The 26,428-nt window shown below is 41.8% G+C and overlaps 1 protein-coding gene across 18 annotated transcripts in view; it reads right to left on the bottom strand.

The window, feature by feature from the left end:
* Positions 1-384: 384 nt before the first annotated feature.
* NCOA2 (nuclear receptor coactivator 2) overlaps positions 385-26,428 on the bottom strand; it is a 296,781-nt gene continuing 270,737 nt past the window's right edge. For all 18 annotated transcript variants that reach the window (XM_072734542.1, XM_072734551.1, XM_072734540.1 and 15 more), the window contains 8 exons: positions 20,938-21,103; positions 17,857-18,135; positions 17,074-17,151; positions 15,084-15,318; positions 12,676-12,853; positions 11,561-11,759; positions 8,903-8,992; positions 385-4,269 (listed from right to left, as the gene is read on the bottom strand). In XM_072734542.1, the coding sequence (XP_072590643.1) occupies positions 4,258-4,269; positions 8,903-8,992; positions 11,561-11,759; positions 12,676-12,853; positions 15,084-15,318; positions 17,074-17,151; positions 17,857-18,135; positions 20,938-21,103 (1,237 nt within the window). In that variant the 3' untranslated portion in view covers positions 385-4,257. The remainder of the gene's footprint in view (positions 4,270-8,902; positions 8,993-11,560; positions 11,760-12,675; positions 12,854-15,083; positions 15,319-17,073; positions 17,152-17,856; positions 18,136-20,937; positions 21,104-26,428) is intronic.

Here is a 26,428-nt window from a genome sequence, read left to right as displayed (position 1 = left end):
ATATTAACAAATCAATTAAAATCATCACAAATATTCTAAAATGTAACATGCAGTCAGAAGTCCACACTGTTCTGTTTTTGGAGATGGAGACAAGAGGTGGAATAGTCTGGTGAGAACAGTGACATCATCTAGGACCCAGGGGGCTGTATTTGCATCAAGTTACTAGATAATCTTAAGACCTCTATAATCATAACCTCTCTTGGCTTTAGACCGAAAATCTGTGGAAGGGGTCAGAGTGAGGGAATCAAATGTGAAAGTGCTGGGGATGGTGTCACCTACTGTATGAATGTAAGACATGATTAAATTACAAGTCAGGTATTTTAAATTTAAGTGCAATTATGAATGAAGATACAATATGAACATATTAAAATCTCCCAAGCCATGTAAAACCCGAAGGCATTAAAATTTATTAAGTGATGCAATAACAACAGAATTCTTTATTTACAATAGCATTATTTAACATCAAATAAGCAAATAGCATCAGCAAAGCAATATTAACTTGCATAAATGTATTTAAAATTTCTCTGAATATATCTACCTTTGCATAAACTGCTCACACTAGAAATACAAACATCAATGCAGGTGAACAAAGTGATGTTCAGAGTCAACTCCATTTTGAAAATAAATCACAACCTGAAACACTGTAAGCTTTCTCCTGAAGAACCATAGTTAATATATTGCTTAATTTTACCCTTGTATAATCTTTTCATATACACACATCTCAGATGCAACTTCATGAGGAACTGTACAAATAAAACCCACAAATGACAAAGGAACAAAAATGACAGTTAAATGTTTGAAGAAATGTATCATCATCACTATTCAACAACATAAAGGTTAAGTGATGATGCACTTATTCAAAAATTGTACACAATTCACTATACAAATATAATACATTGGACAGCTATGTAGGAATATACAAGACTTAAAAACAGATCTAAGGCATTATGCTAGATTTTAGCATTTTGAGGTTCTTGCACATAGCTTTTACCTGTAGTAAGAAACTTAAAAGATTTTGTTTTAGTCTATAAAGAAACACCAGGGAGAAAATTCTAATTAAAATCGAAGCCACTACAGTAATTTTCTTTTGTGCAGAGAATGCTTTGCTCTTAGGCAGCATACTACCATACAAATACTAGAAAATTTTAAATTCACACCAACAATTAATGGCTTAAGTTGCATTTCAAAATTGATTGTGTATCTTTGGGTTCTGCAAGTGGATCTGTGCCACCCATTTCATGTGTTAAGCCCATATGAACTCCATTTTAAACACAGATTAAAAATTGCATTATATAAACTGCAAAAACATTGCTTTCAGTTATTACAGGCCATAAGAGATACACGTGGGAGGGGCATTTTTAGTCTTTGAGTCAAACGAATTCATTGTAGTAAAACAGCTCACTTCACTTTTTAAACTTAGCACATTACATGAACACTTAAATGAGTTTTACAACCAAGTTAATGTATGTATACTTTTCACATTATGTTTTTCACATTTAGTAATATAAGTAAAACACTGATTATTTGTTCTATTAAACAAAACCAAGTACTCAGTCTAACAAATTTATTGTTTACAGCATGAGAAATACTGATAATGAAGGGGATTGATTTGGCTTTTGCTTCTATAGTGATCAATATGATCAGAGGATTCCTTCACTGACTTTTCTTCTCTTAATTAGATGTAAAGCAAAATCCATTACCTGGTCTGAGCCATAAGAGAATTTATAATCTCTTTTCCTTCAAAACAGTAATGATCACGAATTATTCTAAATTACCGGTATCACAGGTTTGCAGATTTGTCTGAACTGGGATTGACAATAAAGACACACACTGGGCAGATGGGTGAACAATCAAAGATACACAGATATTTTTGGACAGTGTTCTAGTGAAAAGGGACTTAAAACAAAGCCAGTTTAAACTCCATTTCTCCTTTGTGCTGTGTGAAGTTAAAGTCATTCCGATTCATGTATTTCTAAAAATCAACTTAAAACGGGTCACCGTAAACTGTGTAACGTGAGCCTCATCACACCGATGAGGTCATGGAGTTTCGGGCCAACACCTGCTCATTTTTTTTTTTCCATCACAACCGGGCAGCCCAGTGGTTCGGCTGAGAAAAGTAGAGCCTTTCGAGGGGGACATGTGAACTGGTGGCCGCCGAGAAGTGCTGTTCCTTGGCCACCTCCCTGTAGTGAGACCCTCTCGAGTGGAAAAAAGGATCAAAATGCAAATTTCCAGAAAATTTCTTTAGTATGGAGCAACACTTTCAGACTGTCTACTTAACCATTTCTCTTTGGGCTATATCTCTTTCTATCCTCCATAATTTGCACATACAGAGAGAGATATAAATAGAAATCGGGGTAGTTTGTACATTTTCCACCCTGCCACAAATAAACAAACAATCAAATTTCAAGGAAAAACCTCTCTGTTCCTAAAAAGCCTGGCTAATGAGATATAAAATACTTTGCTTTTTAGACATCAAAAAGACATCATTCTGAAATTTAGGTAAGAAAGTATGTGTATTAGGGGTTGGGGAGAAATAGCTCAAAAAAGGCCATCAGTTTCTTGGTATTGCGGTTGTCTGAAACTGACGCCAATTAATAAAAGATTATTCCCCTACCAGAGTGGGCAAGAAAAACAACCATAAAAGTGGCCTGCTTAGTAACATGTAGTCTTTCTAAGGTTCATTAAGAAAGAATATAAACATATAAAAATCAAGAATTGGTTCCTACAGCGGCTGCATATCATATAGATTAGATAAATGATTTATGAGCAGAATCACAAGGTTTAGAAAATAAAAAGTCTTAAGTCTACAAATTAGGTCTAATCAAGGCATTGATATCCTTTACAAAACACCTTTAGGAGACATTGCTATGAAGATATCTAATTTAATACTGAAGTACCTCATTTTTGAGTCAATTCCACAATATGTATACCTCACAAAAATGATACAATTAAAACACTTAAGTTCTCAACTTAAATTATTGCTTGTTTACATATAAATTGGATTTTATGTACCTTACAAAACTTCGGCTTAGTCAGCACTGCTAAAAAACAAAATAAAAAACACATGGCGGAGGTTAAATCTGTTGTGATATCTGCTGTTAATTTTAAACACACTGTTATTTTTGCCCATTTTTGTGGGCCAGTGTTGCTGGGGAACAGAATAGACATGCTTCCAAAGCAGGTATCCTTAGTTTGATTGGGATCAAGTCCTAACTTGGCTCCTCTCCTTGCCAGTAAATGCATTTTTCTGAAATTTAATAGCAATTGATAAGTGGCTGGCAAAACATTTAAGGAAATAAAGGGCTTACCTGGTTTCTGTTGCTTTTTAAAAATTTTTTTTTTAAATGATGAATGAAAGTGGGGGGAAGTAGGGAAGGCCAAGAGGGGCAGGGAAGAGTCAGGACCACATGGGGAAGAGGAGGTGTGAATCAAAGCTGTCTGAGCAATCTAAAGGGAACTTAGTTTGGAAATGAACAATATTTCTTCTTGATTCACAATTTAGGTGAACCAGTTTGATTCTGACAAAGGAAAAAAAGGAAAAAGCACTTGTTAATGTTAACGGCCCTCTCACAGGCTCCTTTTCATCTGTTCGGTAACTGGAAACTCTTTCCCACATGGTCTCTAGAGCTTCTACAAAGATACAACTATGACTTTATTGGTCTTCACTTCTTGGGTGTCTCTGTACATAGAGCGCTGTCCATGGTGTCTGCTCTGCTTTCATCCCAAATGCAGGCTTTAGCTTCTAATACCTTTAGTTTGATTTTTTTTTTAAATTCTTTTCTTTCCCCGAGATGAAATCTTAATCTTTTGCACTAGACTGATTAGCCAGGGAAAACAAAGCAAGAAACCAGTGTCTGGAACCAAACAGGAACAGAACAAGAGCATGGTTGTTTTCCTTAGATACATACATTTAAGTACATTCAATCTGACACGGGTATGAATTTGCCTGCCAACATTTACTCCGCAGGAGAGATCTAAATTGCACTAAGGTGAATGCAGTGAACAGACTGAGCAACTGTCTGGACGAGAGCTTCAGACTGTCAAGAGAGGAGGCGGCTCCTCCTGACACAGCCAAGTGGACTCTACCCTGGGAGAGGGCCCAGGGCCCAGGCCCATCTGCTGACCTTGCTCTGGCAGAAATGGCTGTCAGGTCGATCGGGTCAAAACAAATAGACACGGCTCTCCAGGCTGCTAAGTGTTTGGAGCAAGTGAGCCCAGTCAGCTGAAGAGAGAAGCAACCAGCTACCTTCAGTGTCAGCAGTATTTCTGCAGGAAAACAGAGAAAATTGTGAAGTACCTCGGAATTTTACTTCCTTAAAAACCATCTAGTACAAACCCACTTTCAACAAAATGTCCCTCTTGACTGACTCTCCCTTATGGAGATACTCCCAAGGTTCCATGGGCTGTCTTCCTGGCTTCAGCAAGCTAAGTAGCTGGGGCTTTGGCTCTTGGGGTACTCTCGCTAGTTTTTGGCTGGTCTGGTTTCACGACCGTCTGAGTGACTGAACGCTCAGGGCCGTGGTGAGCAAGACTCCTGTAGAGGTATTCGCTGGGTTCGTGCATGTCTCTGTCAGTGCTTTCCTTTGGCTACTGACTGTTTCCCCCCAAGATATTTTATCCATGTAGCAAATCTTAATTATCGAATCTGTGAAAGGTGCTGGGGACACAACCATAACAACGTGTTTCTGGTCACTGCTATCAAAACACTGAGTGGGCCAGGTAGACAATTAAATAAATGGCATGGCCCGAGTTACCCGAGACGAAATACCGGTTGCTGTGGGGATGTGTAACAACTGCTGCTGGGATTTAGATAGACACAGTTAGCACATCAGGGCCACTAGGGATGATCTAGTTCAAACAAGATGAGTGAGGAAGTTTCACCCAGTCCCTTAGAGAGACCCGGGTGAACTGCTAGCGGGCACAGGTGGGCTCATTCCTGGCCCAGCGCACAGCTCTCCCAAGCTTGACACATCAGCCTGTGAGAAGATCTCTGATGAGTTCCTCTTAGAGAACGGTTCATGTACTCTCTACTATAAAGCTGACTTACAGCTTTATTCCTAATTTGTGTCACTTATATAATTTAATATAGAAATACTCCATGGCTCCAACCGAAATATGAAAAAAAATCCTTCAATTTTCCAGTTAGTCTAGAAAAACTAATTCTATTGAGAAGTATTCATATCCTTAGCAACTTGAAGGCAGTATTCTTTTTTTTAAAAAAATATTTTATTATTCATGAGAGACAGAGAGGCAGAGGGAGAAGCAGGCCTCCATGCAGGAGCCTGATGTGGGACTTGATCCAGCAGCTCCAGAGGCAAAGGTAGATGCTCAACCGCTGAGCCACCCAGGCGTCCCAAAGGCAGTGTTCTTTAACGCAAATGGGCATCAATACGCAGCTATCACCCAGATCAGCGTAGTGAAAGAACACTGAGGATGACATGCATCTCTAGAGGAACACAGCTTGGCCTGGCATCCAGTTGTGTCACTTTGAGGGGGTGGGGAGTCACTTAGTCTTCTGTCCCTAATACTTCCTAGGGTTGTCATGAGGATTAAACAAAATGATGTACATGAAATGTTTAAGTACTTCCCGCAACACGGAAAGTGCTTAGTGAATGTTCTCACCACCATTATGATCACCACCTCAGAGCCGGTCCCAGTTAATGATGGATTTCCAGAACACTAGCAAATGCAAGTAATTACAGCTATACTTTATACAGGAGCTATGCAGGTGCCCAATAAACTTGATTTTGGTATGTTTAAGTATATGAAAAATGTAGAGGAATACTGTAAGTCCTTGTAAAACGAAGGCTCTTTAGTTATATAAAATAACTGCCTTTCTCTAAATGGTGTTTTGGTGAATCCACAGTTGTATATTCTAGCTCTGCTTTAAGCAAGGTACAATTTTAATCTCCGTTTCAAGATAAGTGGAACACAGATTCAATTAAGAATGAATCATAGTGGTTTCCAGCTCAACAAATAGAACCAAGTTACCAATAAAAATTCTGAAAACAGGTTCTTGAATCACAACAGCAGCAGGACATATTACAGAAACACAAGAGGACAAAGATGACTGGATCCCCTTCTGTACACACATCAGTAGTATGGTGACAAGCACAAACTGACTGCCCATTATTACCCACGGATTAGAAGGGATATACTGTACATTTTATTCCCTGGAGGAAACAAGAGTATCTGACAGACTGTTCTCTGGCCTTAACATTGAGCGCGAACAAAGTACAGATGGGGAAGCAAGATTCAAGAGGGGGACTGGGAAAAACAAAGTGGGAGGGGCACAAATGGCCCAGGCTAGAGGACAACCGGCAGAGGTTTCTCACCATGGATCCGGAAAGGTACTTTTGATGGAGAGAACATCCTAGATTTACTGAAAGTTGCCTTTTGTGATGCTAATCTTTCCATTTAGTTTTAGGGAGTACCCATTGGGTTCCTAGATGTGCATGAAGGTAAATACCCAGTTCTACTGGCCGACCTTGCCTACACCTGTACCTCCACTGCCCAGACCCCCCTCTGGCGATTGGGAGGTCCCTGCGTCACTCTGATGCTTCTTGGAGTGGTCCCCCCTCCCCACTAGCTGTGTGGGCCTGGGCAAATCCCCCAATGCTCTGAGACTCAGTCTCCTCATCTGTAAGTGTTGGGAAGGCCTAAATATCTTCGATGGGCCCGGCATGGCCTCTGTACACTAGAGACCAAAAAAGGCCACTCCCTTTCCTCATGTCAGAGGGTTTCCCCACCTGAGATTAAGTATCCTGTTGCCTGAAGCTGAGGACTCTTCTCAATATGTAGCTGAGTGTTTGCTGTCTGCCTGCCCTACAGTACGTACGAAGATTTCTTTTCCCTTCAGGATCTATAAAAAGAGAGAAGGGAAGAGCAACCAATTTGTTTTTTTGGGGGGCCTTCTCCAATGTTACTTGCATGAAGCCTTAGAAACATGCCACAGGAGCGCCGTGTCCCCCCTGGGGGAGTCAGTGGTGGAGTGCAGGCACTGGGGACACACCCTTATGGGGTAGCCTGCCTGGGTTCCCTTCCCGGTGTTGTGGCACCTGGGGCAAGTCATGACACCCTCAAAACAGGAGTTCTACCACATGGCTGTGGGGGACTTTCAGTGAACTAATTTCAGTAAAGCTCTTGGCAGATAATTCGGCTGTGCTCAATATCCGTTGGCTGTTTCTGGAATTCTGGAAAAAAAATATTATGGGTGCCTGCCCTAGTACGCAGTCACCACCGAAGGTGACGAGGGGAGAGCCAGTCCCTGCTGTCACAGATTTGGGGATGGAAATGTGATCCTGGCCCTCACACACCTGCCTCCCCTCACAGAGCTCACATGTGCGCTCTCGTGCTCAGCAGTTAAGCTCCCTGGCACTTCTGGGTTAAAATGGACCACCCTTTAGTGTAAGACTAATTATCACCAATGTCAGTGTTTCCAGGGTTATGCTTCCACTTTCTCACACAGGCTGTCGCTGGGTTATGTGGCCACTCCCCGGAGAAGTGCAATGGGGTGGGGGCAGCAGGACTGGCGGCAGGAAGATGCCAGCCCTCTAAGGGGCTTCAAACTTCAGTAAATGACACATTTAGAGTCTAAACACATGAAATATATTCTATTTTCTGTTTGATTCACTGTAACAACATTAACCATTTAGATGAGCTGCACATCTGGGTACCCTTGGGCCTCTCTGTCGTATGTGACTGTGGTTCCTTTTTTTTTTTTTAAAGTTTTTTTTCTTGAGAGAGTGTGCACACAAGCACGCATGAGTGGGAGGAGGGGCAGTGGGAGAGGGAGAGAGAGAAGCAGACTCCCCACTGAGGAGGGAACCTGATACGAGGCTCAGGATACCGGCATCATGACCCGGGCCCAAGGCAGACCCTTAACCCACAGAGCCACCCAGGTGCCCCTGGATCTATTACTTTTTAAACTTAGATATTAACAAAACCATCCAAGATTCACTTTTTTGTAGGAAATTGAACATCGATCCTACATTTTCTCCATTGAAAGAATTTTTTTTTTTAAAGATTTTATTTATTCATGAGAGACACAGAGACAGAGGCAAAGACACAGGCAGAGGGAGAAGCAGGCTCCCTGCGAGGAGCCTGAAATGAGACTCAATCCTAGGATGCTGGGATCACGACCTGAGCCAAAGGCAGATGGTCAACCACTGAGCCACCCAGGTGCCTGGAGAGAAAATTTTTAACTTAAAAAAAAAAAAAAAGTTATCTACTGCTAAGAATTGTATCCATTACCTTAAGAGGGCCCCACAGGCCCATTTATCTATGTGCTAAACTGCTCACAGAACCTTCTTGTTAACAGATCTGCTGCTAGGCACATAATTCAGTTGGGTTCTAAATACCGACTATTCTTTTTCAAGATTTGACTGAACATGGTAATATCACTCTTCTTAGAACAAGTGTTGAATAGGCAAATAATATACATGACTGTTGCCTAAACAAAATAAAATATAGAAAAAAAATCCTTAAAAAGAATAAACATACACCTAATTAAGGGATAGAGAACAACTGTAAGTTAGCTCCTCTTTATCCTCCTGAAAATCTAACATTATGATTCAGAAAAAGTAAAAATAAAGTTTGCCCTAACATGACTGATTCATTGCTACGTTTTTTTTTGCTTTGCTATAATAATACCATTCCAGAGCAAAATTAGTGTTCTTAATTCATATGCCACCATTAGCTCAATTAAAATGAGCTTAAAAAAATAAGTATTCACAGAAAACCATTGTATGCCAGATAAAATTACAAGATGTTTTTAAAAATCACAAGCGTTACAACTGTCTTTAATCTAGTGGCTGACAGTTTATCTGCCAATTTTGGTCTATAAAATATCCATGTTCCCTTTACTGCTGTATTCACATATTTCTTTGTTGTTTCTTACCCGTGATGCGTCTCCCTCCTGCTTAATCATATCCATTCCAGGCAGCTGGTTTGGGAAAAGGTTGCCTCCCCTCAGAGCAGGATCATTAACCTGAGGGCACAAGACAGGACATTGGCTATAGTCAGTAGGACATCCAATCCAAAAGTGTACTAGGAGCAAGCAAGCCATCAAACCTCCCTCCTCGTCTTGGTCATCAGGATTAGAATGATGGGGAAAGACGGCTACATGGAAACGGCTCCACCCCCGTACCTACTCTCCCATGCTTAGGTTTTCAGGGGAGTATGGAGGAACAAGAAATTACTTACACTGCCTTCAAAATTAAAGTCTGCATTCTGTGTAGAGATTTGACAGATGATAATACTGGAAACATTTTCACGACTTAACAGGTTTGCCCTTTCGGTGGGTTCAAATTAGACCCATGATTCAAATGTGGGCCTTTAAAGCCATCTGAGAAGCTCCTAATACCTTCATTGTTTAGGCAAGTTGTTGATTAGCAAGAGCAAGTCTGAGTACCCAACAGTGCTGAATTTTGTGAATCTTCTATAACCAACTGAACTATTCATTAGCATTCATACAATTCTTGCACAAATTACAAAGGTACAAATACTAATACTGTATATAGGTGGCAGTTGTAATTCTTGGGTTTCCAAATTAATTCTGATATTCAGAAAGTTTAAATCTATGCAAAAGTTCCGGGCAGCCTGGGTGGCTCAGCGGTTTAGCACCGCCTTTCAGCCCAGGGCGTGATCCTGGAGACCCAGGATCGAGTCCCACGTTGGGCTCCCTGCATGGAGCCTGCTTCTCCCTCTGCCTGTGTCTCTGCCTCTGTGTTTGTGTGTGTCTCTCATAAATAAATAAAATCTTAAAAAAAAAAAATCTATGCAAAAGTTCCTACACAGAAGCAATCTGGATTATTAAAAATGCACCAGTTTAACTTCCAGGCTGGCTGAGCGGGACTTCTGGTAGGCTAGACCATCTCAGTGTCTGTTGCTTTGTATCGCTTCCCTAGAAAGCAAACCAGGAACCACCACTGGCTCCTTTTTGTAGAAAATTCAAAATCAACACTGTTTTCTCCACTGAAAAGATAAAAGTGTATCTTTAATTATGTCTGTTTTTAATTTACCCAAAAAGGCTTTAGCCACCATCAGTTCAATTACAAGAAGTGCAAATTATCACAGAGAGCTTTCTTAAATTGAAAGGGCTTTAAATTTTCTCATGCACCACTCTGCATTTTTATTAATATCTTTTTGTAGAATAAAACATTGAGACATTGTAAAATTTACTAATCGTGGTTTACCAACATCAGCTTAAACAGACCTAATCAAATTCTGAATCTTTCACCATTTTCACAATTATGATCTAACTGAAACACAAGTTCTGTCAGTGACTTATTAAGTCATTTAAACTTTACATGCCTTGATTTCCATGTATGAAATAAGACTCAGAGTCCTTGCCACATCTCTACTTTGCATGGACTACCGAGGTAGTAGGATGCCAAGCATTCGGTGCCCTTTAGAAATGAGGTCTTCTGTAAACATAATTAAAAAATTATTAACTAATATCTTGGGGATCCCTGGATGGCCCAGCTGTTTAGCGCCTGCCTTCAGCCCAAGGCGTGATCCCAGAGACCCAGGATCGAGTCCCACATCGGGCTCCCTGCATGGAGCCTGCTTCTCCCTCTGCCTGTGTCTCTGTCTCTGTCTCTCTCTCTCTGTGTGTCTCTCATGAATAAATAAATAAAATGTTTAAAAAACAAACAAACCCTAATATCTTTACCTGTGGATCAGCTACCACTGACTGAATCCCAGGCTGGCTACCTGAGATATCAATGCTTTGAGTCTCTTTGCTACCAGGTGAAGCTGGTATGCATTGGTCTTACTCAGAATTAGTCTTAAGCAGAATTCTTTATTTATTTTTTAAGATTTTATTTATTCATGGGACACACACACACACACACACACAGAGGCAGAGACACAGGCAGAGGGAGAAGCAGGATCCATGCAGGGAGTCTGGTGTGGGACCCAACCCCCAGGATCAGGTCCTGGGCCGAAGGCGGCGCTAAACCTCTGAGCCACCCAGGCTGCCCAAGCAGAATTCTTTAAAAAATATTGACCAGAAAACCACAGCACTCACAGCCCCAAGATAATAAAGAATAGTTTTCAGATGATTAGTGCCAGTCTCCCTGCACAAGTATCATTTAAAGTTAATTGGGTAGGGGGTGTGGAGAGTAGGAAATGAAGCTAATTGGATGGCTGGCAATTAGTTTGGCCTTTTGGATTCATCTGGGTTTTTCGCTTAGGAGAAAATAAGTTCTTAAACTATCAATCCAAAATAAGGCTATTTAAGAAGTACATTTACCATTCCATTTTTAGAGATTCACTTTAGTTATTGCTAAGTTCCTCAAATAAATTAAGTGGCAAAGTTAAGAAATATTTTAGAAGATCCTTGAGTAGTCAGGAATCCTTTCATGTTTATTTCATCATTGACAAGTATTTCTGTTAATCACACTAACAGGTTAAAGTAAGGTCGAGAAAACACTCATCAAAATAAATGTGGGAGTTGATGGCAGATGTTAAGTACATGGAAAGATACAGTGAATGCAGAAATAGACAAAAAGTTATGATCAGAAGACAAAGGTCTGCTTCTCAGGGTGCTCACCTGCTCGGGACCCATGGAGGACAGCCCCGACGTAGGCACGGAGGTCACTGAGGTCATGCTGATCTGTCCTGTCATCTGGTTCATGTTGTTCATCCCACCTGTGTTGGTCGCCATGGATACATTGATGTTCATATTGTTATTGTACATGCTGGTGTTTGCTTGTTGCCCAAAGTGTGGTGGGGACTGTTGTGAAAACATGCTAGAACATAAGGAAAAGATTAAAATGTCAAGAGTTGTGGGGCAAACAGGCAGGCAATTTTGAGCACTTGCCCCTCAGGCATTTACTTCAGAATAAGTCCAGGCTGAAAGAACCCAGGGTGGGGCAGCCAGCAGAGGTGAAGTCAGAAATGGTAGGGGAAGTACTCAATGAGGCTGCAGCGGTGATCACGCTCCTCTCTTTTCCTTACATCACCAGGAAGGTCTAGGGTTCTATTTTCCACTTTCACTTCTGCACCCAACAAGCTTTTACTTGTTTGCTTTTACTACAGGTACTAATAAAGGATGGCTTGTAGAGCACTGCCTTCCATAGCAGTTTCTAGCTTAAATTGGTGGGGTGCAACCTTCTAAAGGGAGTGCCTTTTATTCCCAAGGAAAAGATATGCTAAGCTTTTGTAAATTCTGGTAACTTCTGCCATAGGAAAAGTAAACTTCCTTACTTAGTAGTTTATTTGGCATTGCTTGCTGGAGCAAAAAAAGTTAAGAAAAATACAGAAAAGATGGGACACCTGGCTGGCTTAGTTGGTAGAACCATGTGACTCTTTTTTTTTTTTAAAGATTTTATTTATTTATTCATGAGAGACACAAAGGGGGGGGGGGAGACACAGGCAGAGGGAGAAGCAGGCTCCATGCAGGGAGCCCGATGTGGGACTCGATCCTAAGACCCCAGGGTCACGCCCTGAGCTGAAGGCAGATGCTCAACTGCTCAACCACCCAGGCATCCCAAACATGTGACTCTTGATCTCAGGGTTGTTAGTTTATGCCCCATGTTGGGGATAGAGCTTCCTTAATTAAAAAAAAAAAAAAAAAAAAAGGAAAAAATACAGAAAAGAGAGGTGGCCTACAGAAAGATTCCCTGGTGATCATTTATATCAAAAAGACACAGAAACACAGCATACCTGTTTCCACCCATATTCCCCTGCGCCCACCCATTCATGTCAGAGGAGGCCTGGTAGGCTGGATTAGCCTGAGACTGCTGCATCATGGGGCTCTGGGTATGTGCCATTCTGGGTGACATCAGAGGGCTCTGGGGTGTTGTCGCCCCAGTGAAGCCTGGATCAGGTTGCTGACTTATTCCTTAAAAAACAAAAACAGAAATCCAAAGGAGAGTGTTAGTTTTATTGCAGAGACTAAGCGGAAGAAAAGAGAACAAATTACATACACATAGAAAATTACTTTCAAAAACCTGATCACGTGCTGGTTAATAACATCTTCAACAGATTCCAAACTGGTATAAAATGCACGAAGCAAATTTCCCTATCTTGATTGCTTATGGTAGTTATAAGAGTGCTAAGAACCATGTTAATCACTGTGACTAGAGACAAGAGAAAATACTGTTCCTTCCCCTTATCTTTCTCCAAATCAAGAATGAGTCAAAGAGGTATATTTCTCTTTTTTTTTTTATATTTCTCTTTTACCTGAGACAGTCTTTAAATTTTTATATATGACTACAGATCTTTAAAAAAAAAGATTTTATTTATTTATTCATGAGAGACACAGAGAGAGAGGCAGAGACACAGGCAGAGGGAGAAGCAGGCTCCATGCAGGGAGCCTGACATGGGACTCGATCTCCGGTCTCCAGGGTTACAACCTGGGCCGAAGGTGGTGCTAAACCGCTGAGCCATCCGGGCTGCCCCAGATTGCAATGTTTAAACTTTAAATCAGATTGAACTTCAGCTATATAGAAGTTAACACATGTGGGATCCCTGGGTGGCGCAGCAGTTTGGCGCCTGCCTTTGGCCCAGGGCGTGATCCTGGAGACCCAGGATTGAATCCCACGCCGGGCTCCCGGTGCGTGGAGCCTGCTTCTCCCTCTGCCTGTGTCTCTGCCTCTCTCTCTCTCTCTCTCTCTGTGACTATCATAAATAAAAAATAAAAATAATAAATCATTAAAAAAAAGAAGTTAACACATGTGAATAATTTTTTTATTGAATTAAGCCATTATTCTATGATGAAATCAATGCATTTTTAAAAAAAAACAAGTGACTCCATCATAATTAGCTTCTTTTTTTTTTTTTTTTATTTATGATAGTCACAGAGAGAGAGAGAGAGAGAGAGAGGCAGAGACACAGGCAGAGGGAGAAGCAGGCTCCCTGCAGCGGGAGCCCGACGTGGGATTCGATCCCGGGTCTCCAGGATCGCGCCCTGGGCCAAAGGCAGGCACAAACCGCTGCGCCACCCAGGGATCCCAATTAGCTTGTTTCATCTCTCTAAAGGGCTCCACAGTACTTCAATGCTAAGTACAAGGAGCAAGAATCAGAAAAAAAAATTGAATGTAAGCTTCTTGTTCAGTTTAGAAACAAGTGACATTTACACTAAAAGGAGAGAGGAACTTTTTAGGAGCCTTTTCAAAGTCATCAAAAAGGACACAGGAGAAAGAAGCTTTGAAACAAAGGCAGCAACTCAGGAAATTGCAAGTAGGACAGTAAAGGAAGTGTGCTTCTGCCTAGATGTGTGCAATATGCAGATTTAATTAGTACTTAGATTAGCTGTGAAAGAAAAGTCCATGATCACACAGAAAAAGCTGCACAGTATCTGTTTCTTTAAAGAAATAGGAGACATGAATGTAGGCACCACACAGACTTGATAGTTATTTATAGGTAACTGGCGAAAGATAGGTAAAATCATTTTGAATGCTAACATTAAAACAAGCAGTTACTTTTATCAATAATTCAACCATTAATTGAACATGACAGGTAAGCAAATATTAACATTTATGACATTACACATTTGTCTTTTAAGACAACATTAAGCTACACATCAACATGAAGAAAACCAAGAAGCCCTCCACTGGGGTTTCTAGATCATGCTTTTGAGGAATTATCTATTCATTAAAGATTTGGCATCATCTTTTTTCTAAAATTATAGAATGTCTAATACTTGCATTTACATAGGTCTTTCAACTTTTTGTATATATCTATTGATTTGTTCAATAGATTTGTTCAGACTCAGAGGTTTTCAAAAACAAACATATACACGTGCACCTGTGTTTACAGATGCTGACATAAAACATGTTCTCATACACACTCACACACATGACTGATGGGACCAGACACATGCGTACTTCCTTCGGTCATTCTTAAAAGACCTGCCCTCAGAGAAAAGGTGGTACCTGAGCTGAGAGACTGGTGGGCAGGGTGCTGGGCCTGGGGGCTCCCGCTAGGCCCCTGCTGCCCCCCACCCCCAAGCTAGCCAGACTCCTCTGGGAGCCATGCAAAGAGCTTTGTGAGAGGAGTGGAGACCTAGGACCAGGGGAACACTGGGGAGAAAGGATTGGTGAAAGGTGGTGGGGATGGAAGACCAGTACCGTAGTTTGGAGGAAACGGAAACTGCTGTGCATTTGCCTGGGGCATCCGGGGGTTGCTCAGAGTTGCTGGTAAACCACCAGGAGCCACCATGCTCGAGGTCATGTTCAACCCTTGGCCTCTCATCATCAATGTTCGCTGCTGAACTTGCTGTTGCTGATGCATTTGTCTCTGTCGAAGATGCTGGTTCAGGATTTCCCTCTGTCTTTGGGCCAGCATCTGTGCATTAATAGGTGCCTAAAACGGGGGTGAGGTAGGGAATACACAGAGGGAACAGTGGGGGAAGACACAGATGGAAAAACAAACTACCTATTAGAAACAGGACAAAATCATCTGGAAAATAGAATTATACAGAAAAAACACTTTAGGGTTGAATGACTGGTGGGTGAGAATGTGAGCTTCTACATCCTACAGAGATGATGTTTTTTTCTGAAATCTGCAATGATTTACATGGGTAAGTTCAATGTTCACTCGGAACTCACTGTGAGAGGCACAGTTAGCTAAAGCACCTCACACCACCAGTCCTCTCTGTAAGACGAATGTCCTCTCTATAAACCTTAAAGATGGCAATTTGGATTCTCATTCAATAGACATTCTGGTCTAGAGGAAAGCCAAATCATTTGTGCCAAAATGTGGCCCGAAGCACGTCAGAAGAGGCTGGACAGAGGCAGGAAGAAAGCAGGGAGCGTACGGAGGGAGAGGGGGATAGGAACATAATACAAACAGGCTAGGGCAGTCCTCATTATCCATGGATTCCATACCAGTGAACTTACTTAGTAAAATTTATTTGAAGCCCCCAACTCCATATTCACAGCACTGCCATCATTTTATAGACATGTGCAGAGAGGCAAAAAAATTCGAGATGTCTAAGGTGTGTATCATTCCTACCCGAGGCTGAAACGAGGCAACACTCTGCCTGTTTGTTTCAGCCTCATACTGTGAACGAAGCGTCCTTTGTGTGGACTGTTCAGTTCCGCATTTTTCACTCTGCTGTGCTTTCCCCCGTCATTTTGCTCTGTACGGTGCTTCCTAAGAGTAGTGCTACAGTGCTGCCAGTGTTCCTAAAGGCAAGAGGCTGTGATGTGCCTTATGGGGAAAACATATTAGATGAGCTTCACTCAGGCAAGAGTCAGAGCGCTGTTGTCTCTGAGTTCAAGGGAAGGGATCAATGATATATATTACAGAAGGTGTTTTCAAACAGAAACACATATGACACATGGTTATGTACTGATAGACTGATGACGATGTCACCAGAGGCTGGAAGGACTTGAACCCTTTATTTCTCCTCTTCACTAATTCAGTGTTTGCATTAACCTTAAGAATGCAACAAATGTGGGCAGCCCTGGTGGCTCAGCGGTTTAGCGCCACCTTCAGCCCAGGGCGTGATCCTGGAGACCCGGGATCCATTCCCAAGTCGGGCTCCCTGCATGGAGCCTGCTTCTCCCTTTGCCTGTGCCTCTGCCTCTCTTTCCTCTCTGTGTATTCTCATGAATAAATAAATAAAACTTAAAAAAAAAAAGTGCAACAAAAGTAAATAATGACAATTGACTGTAGCTGGCAGTGAAAATGGCAGTGTTTAGGAGGAAACTACAAAAGTGACAGGCTAGGGGCGCCTGGGTGGCTCAGTTGGTTAAGCGCCCTACTCTTGGTTTTAGCTCAGGTCGTGATCTCAGGGTTGTGAGATTGAGCCCCAAGGTGGGTTCTGTGCTCACTGAGGAGTCTGCTCGAGTTTCTCTTTCCCTCTGCTTCTCCCCACAGTGTGCTGTGAGCTTGTATGTGCGTGCTCTCTCTCTCAAATAAATAAATCTTAAAAAAAAAAAAAAAAAAAAGAAAAGAAAAAGAAAAGTGACAGGCTAAATGGACATCTGAATGACCTAAAAGATCCACCATGCTGATCTGGGTTGTATGGCCTTCTGAGTTACTTTGCAAGGGATATCGAGGGGAAGAAATGACAGAGAAATTCAACAGACACTGGGCTGGACTGCTCCCTACCTGTGTTGGTACTCCAGGCCTCAGAGTCAAGTTCACATTTGAAACATTGCTGATTTGATTCATAAGTGGCTGGCGATTCTAAATACATACACACAGAAGAATCAATACATTTTTAAAACAATATATTTCATATCACCTTTCTGGAGAAATCACCCTCCCCAACACAAACTCTGAATGTCATTAGATACTGAAACCCTATGGTTTACAGCTGAATTCCCTTAAAAAGCTAATTACCAGTGAGGTTTCATATTGCTTATAACTGAGAAAGTATCTTGGACTGTTTATAGAAATCCATCTCAGCTTGTTTCAATGAGAATACATTTTCTTGAGCTAACTAGGTGTTCATAAGGCAGCACTGCTGCACCATTCAGCTAATAGTGACTATTTCTGTCCTGAGATAGGACTAAGGACAGGAGCTACTATTGTCCTGAGTGCTCACACTGGGTTAGAAACCACGTGTGAAGTCCTTTTACTCATATACACATTGCACCACACCATACAACAGCCGTGTTTTACAAACAAGAAAACAGAGGCTCAGAGAGCTAGACTGTTAATAAATAATAGGGATGGCCAACAGAAGGACAGCTACTCTGTGCTACAGTGGAGTTAGTGGGGGAGGCGGGAGGGAAAATCAGTAAAGCAGAAAAGAGCATGAGATGGAGGATCATCTTAGCAGGAATGAGATGAGTGTTAAGGCTTCTCCAAGGACACATGATGGTCATGCCACCGCACCTCAACCTGCCCCCCACCCCTCACCTCTCCAGGCACCCATGAAGAGCACACCTGCTGTGCCTGGAGGCGATGCTGCAGCTGGAGCCTCAGCTGATTTGGCTGGTTCTGCACGAGGCCGGTGGGCCTGAGGCCAGGTCTGGGCTGCATGCGGAGTGTGGCATAGCTAGGCCGCTGTCCCATGGTATGAAAGTTGGGATCTTGCATGGGAGGATAGCTACCCTGCGCCATCTGTGCCTGAGACGCATACTGTTGTGGGAAAACTGCAGCCTTCTGCTCCAGCATGATGTTGGAGTCCTGACTTGAGAACTGTTCCGGATCTACTGCTTGGCTCTGAAGAGAAAGCCCCCAGATAACAAACAAACAAATAAATAAAACCACTAAAAACAGCAGAATAAGTATAAGGTGATTTTTTTCCTCACTGTCACGTCTGAAACTTGTTACACTGTACCAAACTATGCACAAAGGTACTAGCTTGACTCCACTTTTCTTCCTAGGGAATATCTTTGTTCAACATATCCAGGTTTGTGAGGAGAGAAGTGGGGTTGGGCCGACTCCCAGCCACACTTCTTCCAAGGGAAGGGAGAAGCAGGCCATGACTAGGGATGCCGCCTCCTCACTCTGCTAATCGGAGACAGACGCAGACTCTGAAATGCAAATGCTCCCTAGAAGTGTTACATTTTTTCACCAATTATTCATTCCCGTACCAATCACTATAATTAGACAACCACCTTGGTACCTAGCTGCCCACCACCGTTATTCCCATTTTGCGGATAACAAAAGCTGAGACCTGGAGATGCGAAGCAGGTTGCAGTAAGCCTATCTGGCTAGAGAAATAGTGGGTTCCAATCCAGTCTGTGATTCGGCAGCTGGGCTCTTCACCAGTGTGACACACTGCCTCTATGTAACTGTTTCCTGTGGCTGCCAGGATTCCCTGCATCTTTGCCACCTACCAGACATATTTAATGTGTTCGTCGTTCTTGGTTTCTAATGGCTACCTCATCTATCTGGGTGAGAATGAGGCAGGCGTGGAAAATCCACAACTTCTGCAGGGGGGAGCACCTCAGACCCAGGTGGCTCCTGTGTGTCTGTGTCTAGGGTATAAAGGCACACCTGGCCAATTCTCGTCTTCCTTCTACTTCTAGGAGTGATTGCTACAAAACCCCTGATATAAGGAGGGCAGAACCCAACAGCAAAAGCCATCTCTTAAACTTTTCTTTAGCTTAGTCATGTCCTAGGCCTTCCTCAGACCAGTCTATCCAAGTTAGAGTGGAGGCGTGGGCACCTCCCAGGACCCTGGGCTCACTGTCAGTGTGGCCCTGAGGCCCACCCGGGAGAACTAGGCCCAATGCCCTCTCCAGAGGAATGTTAAAAATGTGGATGGAACCTACCAGGGGAAACCATTCACTGTTCAATTACTGCTCTAACTACACCTACAGAAGTATCTCAGGACTTTAAATATTTGCCTCTCTGTAACAGGGAAGACATTTAATTAACTTCCATTTTTAAAGAAAACACACAACTCTGATGGGTATGAGTAAATCCATTTGTATTCTCCATTTCCCGACTCCACTCAATAAACGTTTCTGTCATTCAGTTTAATAAGATGATATTATACTGACAATGGATGACAAATAGATAAAAAAAAAGGACTAAAAATATTAATGATGAAACGACACTAGCATTGATAAAAAACAATGCTACAAGTCACCCGCCAATCCCAGTAGCCACACTTTTAAATGTCACTTGAACAAAACTTGAGCATGACAGTTCTGAAGGCTGGTTTCTAACTACCACAAAAGCAAAGCAAACTAGCCACACAGGAAATATTTAAATTCCATGCTCCCTTCTCGATTTACTTCAAGTTATTAGATCATGTAAGCTCTTAAGTCATTTCTTTCCATTCTGCTGTTCTCGATATGAATTGACAAGTCTTCACTCCCCCTATGTCTGCTGGGCTGCAGGAATTATGACAATACTGTTTCTGTGCTTTAGAGAAGCCTCCAATGACTCTGCATCACCTTTCTGACATATCCTCCTGACATGCCGTGTCTGAGAAGTAGACTGAACATGGGAAGGTCTTTTTCAGCAATAAGAAATAAAGATGATTTGTGCTGAGAACAAAGGAAGATAGTACCACGACTGTGATCATTTAAAAAAAATCTGTTGCTGTTGCTACTCTTCACAAAGTAAGCCAGGGGGCCTGCTTCCCACAATGTTAGCTGGGTAGCCAGACAGAGAAAATACTATACTATCACACAAGACTGTATTAGGTTGCTTATTATATTGCTATAAAGTCCTCTTAAAGCAGAGAATTACTTGAACTGACTTAAATTATCAGGAGGAGGAAAGCTAAATAAACATGTGAAGACTAGTTAACTTCCTTATATTCCCATTTATGCTGAAATATCCCCCAAATTATTGTGGGTTCCACCCACACGAAGGTAAAAATGACTAATTAACTGCAGCTACCTCTAAAATGACTTCTGCTAACTCACTGCAAGGTGTTTTTTTTTTTTTTTTTTTTAAGATTTTATTTATTTATTCATGCGAGACACAGAGAAAGACAGAGGCAGAGACACAGGCAGAGAGAGAAGCAGTCTCCATGCAGGAAGCCCGATGTGGGGCTTGATCCCGGGTCTCCAGGATCATACCCTGGGCTGAAGGCGCTAAACCGCTGAGCCACCCAGGGATCCCCACAAGGTGTTTTTGTAGCACAATAGCTTCCTATCACCAGCCGACAAATGTCAAGATTAACAGGATGTCATGTCATGGATACTGACTGGTTCTTCAGACGAAAGGATTCTAGGTCATAGAGCAGCAATGCTCTGTTCCTGACTTGCCTGTTTTCTGCCCCTTGTGTGTCCCTCCCTGTCATCAGGTGAGCTGGCCTTGACTCTGCCTTTCAGTTCAATAACCCAAATTATATGTAAAGCACATTTTCAGTATTTTCCGCTCTTGGGCTAAAGTTGATGTAGGAGTAACAAGGAAAGGGAGAAAGAAAACAGCATTAGCTTGTCAGGAGGTAAAGAAGTATTCTAAAAAGTGGCCTGCAGGTCATCTGTAAACCAAAGAAAATGGATAACTTTGTCTCCACACGAGTGCTCAGCCCCATCGGCCTCCCTCTGTGCGTACCTGGCTGACCAGCTCGGGTATTCCGAGAGCCCTGTCAATCTCCTCCAGTCCATCGAAATTCCTCAAGGCTAAATAGAGCTGGTCCAGGAGAGCTCCTTCATCACTCGGAGATTCTGCTGCAGGATGTGGACACAGCAAGTCATCTGGAGAGCTGCCAAACGGCTGCCTGTAAAAAGACAAACATCATCATCTTGGGCCCATGGAAAGGTAGTTGATTAGAGAGTATTTTTTTTTCCCTCTTAAAGACAAAAGTTGATGGAAGTCAACCAGTTGACTTCCAGGGTCTTTGTGATAAAATACATATGAGCCAGTCATAGAACAAAATGACAACTCACAGTAACAGACACACTTTATTCTGGGTCTAACACAGGCCAGACTCAAATCAAGGCATCTAATGTATGATTTTTGTTTTTATTGCCCCCACTTTAAACCTGGCAAAGCTAAATAAGTAACTGTGTAATCATCTTGTAATAAGAAAAATACTTCTAAACATAAAAAGACAGACAAGTAAAGCTGGCAAAGCTGTGACTTAGGGAGGTTAAGCCACGTGTTGGTGACCACATGAGCAGACACTGCAAAGCTGGGATTTCAGCACAGACCTCTGTGGTTTCAGGGCCTACCTGATTACTGTATTTCCACAAATACACACTGATTTCTCAAGCACATTGGCATTTACGTTGCCCTGAAGTAACCAACGGATTTTTCTGAACTTTAGTAGGAAAGATGAACTGGATTGAACAGTCTTATTTCATACGAGGCTATGAGGCCCCACTTGGGAGAGACTAGAGATCTAAGCATAAAAGCTACATTAATTTCTTTGAATTCAGCTGTCGTTAGACTAACTTTGGCTGGACTAATAGGAAATTTTTTAGTCACACACAGGCAGGTCTTGTGAACATTTATTTTATTTTATTTTTAAGATTTTATTTATTTATTCATGAGACACACACATAGAGAGAGAGAGAGAGAGAGAGAGAGAGAGGCAGAGACACAGGCAGAGGTAGAAGCAGGCTCCACGCAGAGATCCCGATGTGGGACCTCATCCCAGGTCTCTAGGATCACACCCTGGGCCGAAGGCAGGCGCCAAACTGCTGAGCCACCAAGGGATCCCTATTGTGGACATTTATTAAAGCTGAAGTGTGGCTCTTGGCCATTCTGAGTTAGATGGTCAAGAAAAGGAGATTATGAATGTACACATTTTTTTTGTTATGATATAAGGTCATAGGTGATAGAAGTATAACACTGAACTCCAAACTCTATGGTATATAAAACTCCTATACTTTAAATTAAATGACAAGTTGAGGAAGTTGTTTAAAAAGAGCTTCTGAGTTACTTTAGTATCAGAAGGAAAATGACACTTGTATTTTGCCTAGATAGTCTGATTTGTAAGAGTTACCATATGATGTTTTGGAGAAAAGAAAAGTTTACAAGTAAGTAACCTTATTCTTAGGCAAGTGAGAATAGGTCCATCAATTTCTAACCCAATTTCATATGCCATGTTTTCTAAAGACAGCTTAATATGCCACTCTGGCCTAGAATCCTGAAATGTCATTAAAGCCAACAATTAATTTCAAACAGTTATACAGTGCGTAAAAAAAAAAAAAAAAAAAAAAACAACAGCAACAAAAAAAAAAACAAAAAAACTTACTCTCCATTTATTCCCAATAACTTGTAAAGAAAACCACCCAATTAAGTGTTCCCTCGATGTCACTGCTCACTTGCTATGCCTGGTTCTAAGCCCACATTCCCACTGCCTCTGAGGCCTGCAACCTGGCTGTGCGGCCACAAGCACAAGCCAAGCGGGTGTGCTGCGCAGCCAGCCAGTTCCATTCAAACGTTCCTGCCTTGCTAAAGGCAACAGATGCTCCTGGGGCCTTATGCTTCGCTGTTCTGGGGCCTTTCCTACACCTGCCTCTTCTCCCTATCATTGTGTTGCTTCTCAGTAAGACATCATTACTGGAAATGTTTCCTCTTGCCCTTCCTGCTTCTCTGGCATCCGCTCTCTCCGAGAATTAAGTTTTTTAAACACAAGTGTGATCAGATCACTCTGCTGCTGCTCCACTTAGGGAGTGGGAGGAAGGAGCAGATGTAGAAAAGAAAGCAGCCAACAAGGAGGAGAAAAACCACAGAACCGCATGTCACAGAAGCAACAAGAGGAGGGCATTCCCCAAAGGAGTAACCAACATTTGGAGGTGGTAAATTTCGTGGAAAAAAAAAAAAAAAGACTTCAGGAAAAAAAAAAAAAGGAGTTCAGGTCAGCCGAGAGTGGATGTTGTCTACTTACCAGATCACTTATACCTGGACCTCATTCCCCAAAGATGCTAGTGAAATAAGGCAGTAAAGGATTTTCTTTGTCTAGTTTTATTTCCTAATTTTCAAATTCTGTTTCTTCCCACATAAGCACACCCCTTCACTGATGACAAGATAAGGCGAAGTCTACTCTCTTAACTCTGGGAAGGCTGCGGGTTCCACACAAACCCAGACTCTCCAGTTTTGTATCAGACTGAAAACTAGTGTCAGAAGGAAAGGGAGGCACAGTTGCCCTTTGCAAGACAACTCTACCCTAGGAAAGATATATCCAAATGCATAAAGAAAAAAACAAACCAATGCAAAAGTTTATTTGCATTTAAAACAATTTCCAGAATAATAAAATAATCCATTCTTGTTCCTTGCTTTTCCTAATTAAAACAAAAACAAAAACAAAAAAAAAAAAACAAAACAAAACACCAAACCAATGCATGATCTACATTGAGAAGTACAACAGTACCTCCAGGCTTTCCGACTTTGGTCAAGCCCCTCATTGACTCAGGCTGGGACTCTCAAGATATTTTCCTGCTTATAACTTCTCTTCAATTCTCCTTACACAATGTTGCCAGGTTCCTTTTCCTAAAAGAAACTTTACTGAGTTGGCTTCAAATTCTCACTTCAACTCTCCAGGAAAATATCTAAGTCCCTGATCAGGTGGTGGTGGTAGAATTTAAGGACACATACATTTTGGTAAAGCCCAACCTTTCCACACCCAACGTCTACAACTTCCCTGTGAGCCCCAGCCACCCTAGGCAATTGATCTTTTTCCAGGAGATGCCTTTCATACTACTATGAGGCCAAGACCTGTCATTCCATGCTTCCTCCTCTCTTTTCCACTTAAAAGTGATACTGGTATTTATGATAAAAATGTCAACTTTAGATTGTACCCAGTGAGGAGATCTTAAGTCTCTTTGTTGGCCTACTAGTTGAAACTACATGGGTTCAGTAAATTTCCAGCTGATGAAAATAAAGGCTCCTGATCTAGCCAGGATATCATACCTTATACTCAGAAAAATACATTGCATTGTGGCTTGAAACAATGATAAATTTGAGCATACTATGACTTCTCTCACTTCCCTTAGAGACACCCTAATATGGCTGGCTTATGGAAAAAACACCGATCCAGACTTCTAATCCTAACTTTATAAATGCCTACTTATTACCCTGCATTTTGGGCAATTACAAATACAGTTACAATCTAGACAGTGTCTGACACAAAACAAGGATGAAATTCAAAGGAATAAAGGAAAGAACACAAACAAGCCATAGGCTGGCGCAAAATGATTAAGTTATAAGCTAGCAAAAGATAAATCTATCGCCAATAGAAACCTCACTTCTTGAAATCTACACTTTTATTTATGAACTAGCAAAAGAGTATGGTTGGCGATAAGGAGGGGAATAAGGTCAGTTCTAAGCTCTTGTTTGAGAAACCCTACAGTTACCATTACTTTTCATATCTTCAAAATTCCACAAAAAGTAACAGCTACTACATGATAAGAAATAAACAAAAGGAACTTTATTTAGATGTATTGCAAACCAAAGAAAACCAAATTAACTCAGAAATTTTGAACTTAATGTGAAAGCAAGTTTTTCAAGGAAGGCAGCTATTGTATTTCAAGAGGAAAAAACACTTTATAAATTTAACAGAAAGCTTCAAAAAATCATCCATAAATATGGGGCTATATTTCAAACATCTCTTTTACATACTACATCAAGGAAAATAAGACACGATGGAATTAGAGAAAATGGAAATTCAGCTATAAATACATGAATATGACAATATGTTTGAGATCTAAGGACTAACCTGCAGTCTTTTTGAAATGTGTACCTAAACTAATGCTGGGATTAGAAAACATTACAAACCTACCCCTAAACAGGTAGGCAGTAAAACTATAAAATGTTAATGATGATACTTAGGGAAGGGGATTTCAAAAAAGGGGATGCTTTTCTTTTCTTTTCAAAGAGAAATGTGGTTAGAACCTTTGTTATCCAGCACTTCGGAATGTCTAGGACAGTAAGATTATTCTAAAGTTGGTCATAAATTTCTTCCCAACTGTATTATTTAGAATGAAGATGGAGGATGAGGGGCTGGAAAAACTGAAATAGCTTCAAAAGTGATGAAAATGTTATGTTCTGTCCACACAGTTCTCATACAAAGAACACTGCCACAGCGTAACCAGAGTAACGGCAGAACGGGGCGGCGCCGGTCACAGAAGCTTGCCCAGCAAGCGGAACGCGCTTACCGTCTTCGGGCTCAGCACGAACTCCGGCCCTCTTCCATCTTAACAGAATGCTCATCTGCTTGGGCAACAGTGAAAATCCTAACTTCGGGCCTAGTATTCCCCAGGAACTAATCTTTGACATTTCATTCCAAACAACTATCAGGTGCTGGATTTAATTTCTGTGCTACATTTTTATGATGTGCAAGTTTCCATGGAAATGGGTGGCTTTTCAACATATCAAATAAACAGATTTAGAAAAAACATAACACTCGCTGACACTTTGAAATTATACTCAAAGAACTGGAAGAACCCTGAACCTGAAAAAGTACTACTTCCAAGTATGACTACAGCGGTTATTTGCACGATGCCCTACCCCCCAGCCGACCCAGGGATGGAGGCCGCACGTCAGCTCCGGGGCTAGTCCCAGGAGAGCCACAGCGACCGCACCTGGTTCTTGCTCTGTCTGCCCTTCTGCTGCCTCCTTTCTGCTCAGCGTGCAGTGGGAGGGCCAGCAATGCTGGATCTTCTGGGGCTCCTCAGAAATGCAGAGCCTTGGGCCCCATTAAAAGGTGCGTTTATCTTGTAATGAGACCCCAGAGGTGATTCATAGGCACTGTAGGGTTTGGAAACACTAGTTTCTCCCCTTCAGTGAAAAGAATATAGCTGGTAAGCAACCAACCTTCCTTTATCTCCTTGAGATAGTTATGAAACACTTTCTTTTCTTTTCCTCTTTTAATAGAATATTTATTTGAGAGAGAGAGAGAGAGAGAGAGAGAGTGCACACATGCTTAATACAGACAGACAGCACCTACAAGTAGGGGGAGCGGCTCGATCCCAGGACCCCAGGATCATACCTGAGCTGAAGGCAAGACACTTAACCGACTGAGCCACCCAGGTGCCCCTTCCTAATCTTTTCTTTCAGTGAAATAACTAGCCCCTGACTTTTCCTCATGTGTCTTACT

This window comes from Vulpes vulpes, chromosome 13 (assembly GCF_048418805.1).
Source record: "Vulpes vulpes isolate BD-2025 chromosome 13, VulVul3, whole genome shotgun sequence".
Lineage (NCBI taxonomy): Eukaryota > Metazoa > Chordata > Mammalia > Carnivora > Canidae > Vulpes > Vulpes vulpes.
The sequence above is the reverse complement of the archived record's forward strand: the minus strand, read 5'-3'. Positions and strand labels throughout refer to the sequence as shown.